Here is an 8,710-nt window from a genome sequence, read left to right on the forward strand (position 1 = left end):
TCTTTCTTTCTTTCTTTCTTTCTTTCTTTCTTTCTTTCTTTCTTTCTCTTTCTAAGAGAGAGAGAGCACATGAGCAGGGAGGGGCAGAGGGAGAGGGAGAGAGAGAATCCCAAGCAGGCTCCATGCCTAGTGTGGAACCTGACACGGGGCTTGATCTCACAACCCTGAGATCATGACCCAAGCAGAAATCAAGAGTCAGACACTTATCTGACTGAGCCATGCAGGCGCCCATCATCACATTGGCATTTTATCATCTCACACCATCTTTAGAAGAGTGAGTATAGAACAATAAGATATTTTGAAAGAGAGACCACATTCACATAACTTTTATTATAATACACTGTTATAATTGCTCTATTATTATTGTGGTTAATTTCTTACTGTGCCTAATTTACAAATTAAGCTTTTTCATACATATATATGTATAGGAAAAAATAGTATATATAGAGTTTGGTATTTCCTGCAATTTTAAGCGTTCACTGGAGGTCCTAGAACAGATCCCCCACAGATAAGGGGGAGCTACTGTACATCTTCCCTTTAAGGAACTTCTGGCCACCTTGGCATACTTTCCATCTTTTTTGTTAAAGTATTTATGACACCTACTGTGTGTCAGACATTGTTTTAGGTACTTACTGGATATTCAATAATAAAAAAGTGAATAGCCATTAAAAGACATTCATGAAGATAATCAGAGGAATACCAATTTGAGTATATGGTAAAATTCTAACACTATAAAATGCATACACATCAAGGTGAAGAAATCACTTTTGTGCATGTGCACAATTGAAAATAATTGTTAGTATCCAGATGGCAGTTGATTTTTTTTCTTTTTAAAAAATTATCTTTCCTGTTGGTATCATATTGATTTTATGATTTAAAGAAAGCAAAAAAAAAAAAAAAGGAAAATATTCAAATTAGCCTTCCAAGGTAACTTGTTTAAACTGTATGTTATATGGGTCTCTGATTCCTTGATGTAGGGTTTTTTCCCTCTAATTTGCATTAGGAACTTAGAGTCCCTGAATTTTGAAACTCTATGTTATTAGGGATAGGGTTGAGGTTGGTGAAGTAATAAATCTCTGAGGAAGTGAAGCATTTATCTTCTAAAAAAGCACCTCCTAAATCTTAATGTCCATTTGTTTTATTGTCAAATTGTAATTCCCAAAAATAGGAGAGAAGGAAAGCAAAGGAATTGGTCTAATAAGCAAGAATTAGAACATAGGTTATAAAAAGTGAAGGAGGAACTACTTTAATGAGTATTTAATTGTCTCTATCTTATAAACGTTCTGTATTGTTTTTGCATTTCCAATTTCTTTTTTTTATAACAGAATGATTTTACTTATTAACAGTTGAAAAAATGTAAGTAAAATATTATTAAATGTAAAATTCAGTAGCGTATTAAAGTATTATGACCAAGTTGAATTCATAACAGAATTAGAAGAATGGTACAATAACAGAAAAATTGATATAATTCACCTTATTAAGATTTTTTTTATATTATGTTAATCACCATACATTACATCATTAGTTTTTGATGTAGTATTCATGATTCATCGTTTGCGTATAACACCCAGTGCTCCATGCAGTACGTGCCCTCCTTAATACCCATCACCAGGCTAACCCATCCCCCCACCCCCATCCCCTCTAGAACCCTCAGTTTGTTTCCCAGAGTCCATAGTCTCTCACGGTTTGTCTCCCCCTCTGATTCCCCCCTTTCATTTTTCCCTTGCTGCTATCATCTTTTTTTTTTTTTTTTAACATATAATGTATTATTTGTTTCAGAGGTACAGGTCTGTGATTCAATACTCTTAGACAATTCACAGCGCTCACCATAGCACATACCCTCCCCAATGTCTATCACCCAGCCAACCCCATCCCTCCCACCCCCACCACACTAAAAAGCCTGAAAGTTCATGTTTATGTTTTTGAAGATTTTATTTATTTCTTTGTCAGAGAGAGAGAGAGTGAGAGAGAGAGGCAGGCAGAGGGAGATGCAGGCCTGAGCCAAAGGCAGATGCTTAATCAACTGAGCCACCCAGGCATCCCTGAAAGTTCATGTTTAAATCAGGACTAGAAAATCTTATACCTTGAATATCTTCTTGGTCAATGAACATAAGAAACAATATACCAGCTTATCCTGTTTTTTTTTACCTTCAAGTAAAAATGTGAATAATAGTTTAGATTGAGCTTTAGAAAGACAATCTAGTACAAATTTATAGGAAGCAAAGCAATATTCAAAGATAGACATCACACCCACATTTTAAGATAGTAATATTTCATCTAAACTTGCCTTCTTAGTTTCTTCATTATTAATAAACAAATGTTCTTATAGTCAACAAATATTGCCCCTGTCCAATTATGTGCCAAGTAACTAATCCTACTAGACATTATAAGCATTCTAATTGGAGAGTGTACATTCATTCACTGAAATAAATTCAGAAATTTATTTATCTGTTAGCTTTAAAAATGGCATCAGTTTGAGTATTACTTTCTCATGTGAATGGGCTTTTTAGCAATCTAATGAGAATACAGGAACCAACTGTATCATAGTTTTATCATTTTGGAGTAATAATTATGTGGGTAAATTATTAAATATGAATAAACCCCACAGGAAATAAAAATTCTGAAAGGTCTATTTTAAACTTAACCAAGTTCACTGGCACTGGAAGCACTCTGGTAGGTGGTCTTCACCTGCATCACCAAGCGATGCTTCAAAACGTCACGCTGCGGGAGGTGAACTTTTCTGGCCTAACGCTTGCATCGGCATGAAGCAAGCAGAGACCTGCTTTCATGGCCCCACCCCATAGGCTCTCCCGCAGAGGGAGCATTTCTCCTCTTTGCCCATGAACATTTCTCTGTCAGTAAAGCAAATAATTTCTGCCACCCTTTCCAACTTCCCAGGGAAGTGCTGGGGAGAATCTCTTCCTCTGTGCATTGGTTTGCTTGCTCTTCTCCACAGGAAGTCTAGCCAGTTTGACTAATGGACGCATGCCATTCACAGGGTTACTCTTATCTCTGTCTGTTATCAATCAGGTTTGAGAGTCAGGCCTGTGATCCTTCTTGCAGATTGGTAACTGTTCTCAGACTCCACAGAAAGGGTTCTATGCTCTAGAATTGAGGTCAAAGAGCAGAAAGCCATACTTCAGCTCTATTTCTAGCAAAGTCCTTTAATATAGTTGTACCCAGACCTTACACTTAGGATGTTATTAGGATTCTGTTAATTAAGCTGACATTTTGACCTCCATTTTAGTTTTCTTGAGCCCGTTGTCTACTGAGAGAATCAGTCTAGCATAGTGGTTAAGAACATAAGCTCTGTCATCAGCCTTCCCAACTTGGTCACTTACTAACTCTATGACTTGGATATATTTCTTAATGTCTCTGTGTGTCAATTCCCTTATCTATAAAATGGGATTCTTGTTCTCAACTATTATTATTTTTGCTGAATATAACTTGGAGAGGATGAATGGATGATTGGCACTTGAATATTGCACCATTACTGTATGGGAGAGGGATGCAGTTTCTTTTGTCTAAAGGACTGGACCAAACAAGTCATGTAACTATACAATCAAAACACTCAATATTTTTAAAATAAAGCATTAAATAGGAATCATTGTCATAGTAAAACCCAGTTAGCAAAACTCTTAGTAAAGAATATCTCTACTTTTTACCAAACCTAACTTGTTTTTGTTATCCATGGAACATCTTGACCACCAAAAAACCTCTCTTTCTTTCTACTTAAATATTCATGGTACATAATTTTCTCCCTATTGGTGGATATAGGTAAAGAATGGTGCTTAGAATGAAAAATGAATTAACAAAATCTCCTTTCATATAGGCTTACTCAATAATATCACGCTCATTTCTCAAGCAGTACTTGACAGTCCCATCAGGCTTCTGCTGAAGCTTCCTGAGCACAGCTAGGATTACTGCTGACATTAAGCAATGCTGTTTCTGCATACGACATTCTGGTACCCTATGTTCTCCAAGACTGAGAGAAAGGAACCGAAGAAGGGAAGAAGAGACTTAATCCCCCTCCTACATCCCAACCCTGGGGACAAATCTCCCAGCGTCCTGTAGGGTTGGGATCACCAGGAATGGCCCCCTGCATTATAATGCATACAACTTACTAAGGAGTTCCTCTGGATCCATTGCTTTGCATCATTAATATCAAAATAACTCAATAGGTTACATCTATTTTTTAAATGAGGACTAAGAGACAGGATTTGCTAAAGTAACCATGACTCAAACCTAATTGTCTCTCATTCAAAGCTTATGCTCCTCTCCATCACACTAAGAAGGTGTCCATGTACATGTCCGGTTTTAGGAACCTGAGAAGGGTCCTGTATGTGAGTCCCCAATTCCAGTTTAGAGTGTGGTGAAGAAGAGAGTGGGATCGAGAGCCAGAATGCCTGGGTTCAAATCCCATAGGCTGTACAATCTTATCCAAGTTTTCTACTATGTCTTTGTCTTATGCCCCCGTCTATCAAATGTGGAGAATATTTATGCCTGCCCATGAGAATATTGTGAGGATTATATGAATAAACATATGAATAAACATAGACAAGTGCCCAAGAAGAGTACATGCATTGGAGATTGTCTCCAGTTGTCCACTTCCTACCTCTAGCTAATCCGAAGCATACTGACAGAAGATCTTCACTGTGCCATTCTCAATCTTTTTTCTGTTGGGTTCTATTATTCCATTTCTAGCAAGCACGTGTCCGTGCGCACACGCACACACACACACACACACACACACACACACACACACACAAACCAAATCCACAAGACCAGAATTAGACTACGGTTCCATATTTCCTGGTAGAATATTTATTTCTGATTATGAATTTCTGGATTAATGTAAGTAGAGCACAAATCCAGATCTCTCCACAACATCCTCAAGGCACTGCGTGAGAATTAGCACCAAGTCTGTTTTCAAAACTTTGCGTTTGGAGACAGGCACATCTCAGCTTTGTCACTAACTTGCTGGGTAAACTTCCCCTCTGAGCTTTAGTGCTCTCGTCCTTAAAATGGAATAATACTACCTGCTTTGTAGGATCATGTGAGTTAAAAGGACAGAGCATGTTAGCTGTCCATGGCATGCACTAAATGTGTGAGTGTCGTTACAATTATCTAGATTTGCCATTTCATTTTTCTTGAAAGCATGTGATGTCACAGTTCTAATTCTTTCAAATCACCTTTAAAGTCACAAACTGTCAGCTTTTTGTCAAATTAGGTAATCAGTTTTGTTCTTTACTTTCTGATTGTTTCATAAAGCTTAAAAAGCACACCTACATGTCTAATGTTTCCAAAGGGAGTCAGTTTGTAAGCATTCATCATATTAGAAGCTTTTCACATATTTTGATACTCTACAGTTGTGGAGTGAGATATCCTGACTTTCTATTATGTGGAAGTAGAGTTACTGTCTTAAAAGAAAATATGTATTTTTTTATCTGAATGTATTAGTTTGACTCAGTGTGTGTGTGTGTGTGTGTGTGTGTGTGTGTGTGTGTATTTGACATCTAAATGTTTTAGGATTGCAGTATTTTAATGACCTAGCTTTAATAGCATTTCTGTCTTTGATTACCAAGAGAACAAACCTTTTCTGAAAGTTTGAAAAATTGCCAAATAATAAAATCTATGTGAATAACAATAGCTTTTATATATGGACCATATGGAGCAGGTACTGTGCTAAATGCTTGGCAGCCTTAATCTCATTTACTTCTCCCAGTACAACAGAATTTATCCCAAAAGTTTACTCTTGCTATCATTTTACAAAGGAGGAAATGGGCTTAGAAAAATAACCAGTTCATGTGTGTGTGTTTGTGTGTGTGTGTGTGTGTGTGATGAAAACACTTAAGATCTACTCTCTTAGCCACTTTTGAGATTATAGTACAATATTATCAACTATTGTTGGGGCAGAGCTGGAATTTGAACTTGGGTCTGTCTCACTTCAGAGCCTACTCTCAAGTTAAATGGCAGCCTCCCACCCGTTTACAGGGTCACATAGACCTGTGTCCCACGAGCCCTATGGGGGTAGATATGTCTCCTGATAATACTATAGACTGGTTTGAGACAAGGGAAAGTTTGCCCAGTCCTAGTCTACCAGCAAGCACATTTTCTGCAGAGAAATAAGCCAAGTTGCTACTCATCCTAGACTTTATTTTAAAAATGTACCCAAGGCAGACATCCTTAGCTTCCTTATATCCTTACATCTTTAGCTTCATCTTTGTTGAGGCTAAAACTTGAGTATTCAGTTCAAAACATAAAGAAGAAACAGAAGAGCACAGGCCCTTGACCCAGAGGTCCATGTCTAGCTTGGTGCTGCCCCTTTGGCCCAGGGGCAGTGCCTCCCCCATAGGATCTCGCCGTCTGCCCACTTTTTAAGATTCTCATTCTAACTTTGGGAGCACTTCCCTGCTCTCTCAGTCCCCATGGCCAGTTGGGGCTCAAAGGCAGTATAAGCAGCTGAAGGGGGTATACACTTACTGGGAAGGCAAGGGGCGTTTGATTCTGGTGGTGACCACCTGCTCTCCATCCTGCTCGGGCCTCTCCTCGCTCTCCCCTCCGTAGCCACTGTCCTCTGTGTCAATGCTGTCACTCCTCCACTTGGGCTCATCCTGTTCCATCTCTTTCCAGCCTTTCGTCAGCTCAGATACCAGGTTGGCACATTTCCTCCTCCGCGTCGGGGAGCCATGGCTGTGGAGGATTCTGTCAATGTCATTTTCTGGCTGCCCGGCTCCAAGCATGTCACTGTCCTCATATTGGTGGCTCAGATGGCTCACATCCCCTCCTCTCTCATAAGCTTTGCTGACAATTGTTTTGGTCACCTCTTTCCTTTTGATATGAGAGACTTCTGTGGCTTCCTCTGAGCTTTGTCCATCTCCATGTCCCTCTGACTTTTGGAAGGAAGACTTTGGGGTGCTCTGAGCTTTCTGGTGGAGAGTGGGGTAGATCACTGGCTTAGGAGCTTGGGGTGCATCCTGGGTCCCTCCCGGCTGCCAGCCTGTGGGCTCTTGGGCCTGCCTGGTGCTGTTCTCATTTGCCCACTGCTGCCAACCTCGGGCCAAGTTGATCACCAGGGTGGCTGTGCGTACCTTGCGGAGGGCATGCTTGGCTGGGCCCTCCTCTCTTTCCTTGTCTTCCGGAGCCATGCCACCCTTCTCTTCTCTGCTGGGAGCCTGGGCACTGGCTGAAAGGAGTATGGACCCAGGGAGTGCCTGAGATTTAAATAGAAGCTGGGTGTGGGGGGGTTGGGGAAGAGTTTGGTGACGGTGGAAACTATGTTAAACATTTCTTGCCAAGATGTGGTGCCTTCCCCTGATGGTGTGCTTTTTTTAAACCCTGACGTCTCCAGTTTCATCTCAGCAGAGGGACATCTCTGCTGGTGAAGGACAGTGATATGCATTCCCTTTCTTCTCAAGTGCCAGGGTGGAAATTACTAGATTTGATCATGTGCTCAGCCTTATGTTCTTCCTGACCTTAAAATATGTTCCTACCATTTATAGGAGCATAAAATATGGGCACAAATTGTGCTAGGAGTATTATAGGCTTATTCTCACTTAAATCTCAATATAGCTCTTAATTAAGTCCCATTTTATAGCGAAGTACAATGAAATCTAACTTCCTACAGCTAATAATATCTGCAATCCAAACCCAAATCTGTCTGATTCAAAACTCGTGCTGTTTTATTCTAGTTATCAAAGATCCTAAGTTCCTTTTTTTTTTGTCTTCACCTCTATTCAATACAGACCTTAGAATCACCTCATCCAACCTTCATTTTCCAGATGGGAAAACTGACACCCAGATAAGGGGGAGACAAGGGCCAGGTTTTCCAGTCCAAAGCTTGAATTGTTATACAGACAGGTCATTTTGATAGACAAGATAATGGTCAAAATTTTGGTCCGATTTAAAATCCTTGAGACCTACACACATGTTGAATTTCATAGATTAATTTTAGGAATCCTTTCAAATGTTTTGAAAAAATATTTTGTTTTCAAAAAAGACCATTTAAAGACAAAATAGGTGAATGCTATCAGAAGCAACCCCACCCGACCTTTTGTTTTTAATTACACACCCTTCACAGCCCTTTAGATTCATGCAGAAAAAGACATTCATTCAATTCTCAGAACAAAGATTGAAATATAGTTTTCAAAAAGGACTGGATAGGTCATTTGGAGAGAAAATGACCCATATATGAAGTGTGCTAAACTAGATAAAAATGCTCAGGACTCAGCACTGAATGATTTCTTAAAGTACGACAAATAGAATTTCTTTTCACACAACAGTTCTATAGGCTTTAGAACTGTATCCTTTCCTCTAATCGATATTGATTGAGAGCTGCTGTCTAAGAGCATTAAAAAAAACACGAAAGTCAGTTAATTCTGATGATGAGACAAATTTATTTTAAAAATATGCTGATGTCAATTTTTCATCATGTAGGTCATTTACCTCCCAAGATTAAAACAATGTGGGAGATGATTTAATGCTCTATCTAGAAATCTGTCAGATGTTGTAGTCTGAGTTCAACAGCATCTGATAATGTTAACTGAAACAAAATCCTTGATTAGGAGGAAATTGGATCACAAGGAAAGAAAACTATTACAAATAAAGATTTAAATCTGAGTCTGAAATTTCTGGCATACTTTCTTGGAATGTAGATACACTGCAGACTGTTTGGTTCCTCTTAGATTCCCTTCATCCCACATGGAATGCC

General features: G+C 39.1%; 1 protein-coding gene across 1 annotated transcript in view; it reads right to left on the minus strand.

Annotated features, from left to right (window-relative positions):
- ABRA (actin binding Rho activating protein) overlaps positions 1-7,858 on the minus strand; it is a 12,046-nt gene extending 4,188 nt beyond the window's left edge. Inside the window, exon 1 of the mRNA XM_032416046.1 lies at positions 6,484-7,858. Coding sequence (XP_032271937.1) covers positions 6,484-7,148 — 665 coding nt within the window. The 5' untranslated portion in view covers positions 7,149-7,858. The remainder of the gene's footprint in view (positions 1-6,483) is intronic.
- Between the last annotated feature and the right edge of the window lie 852 nt (positions 7,859-8,710).

The sequence above is a fragment of the Phoca vitulina genome, unplaced genomic scaffold (assembly GCF_004348235.1).
Source record: "Phoca vitulina isolate PV1807 unplaced genomic scaffold, GSC_HSeal_1.0 scaffold18, whole genome shotgun sequence".
Lineage (NCBI taxonomy): Eukaryota > Metazoa > Chordata > Mammalia > Carnivora > Phocidae > Phoca > Phoca vitulina.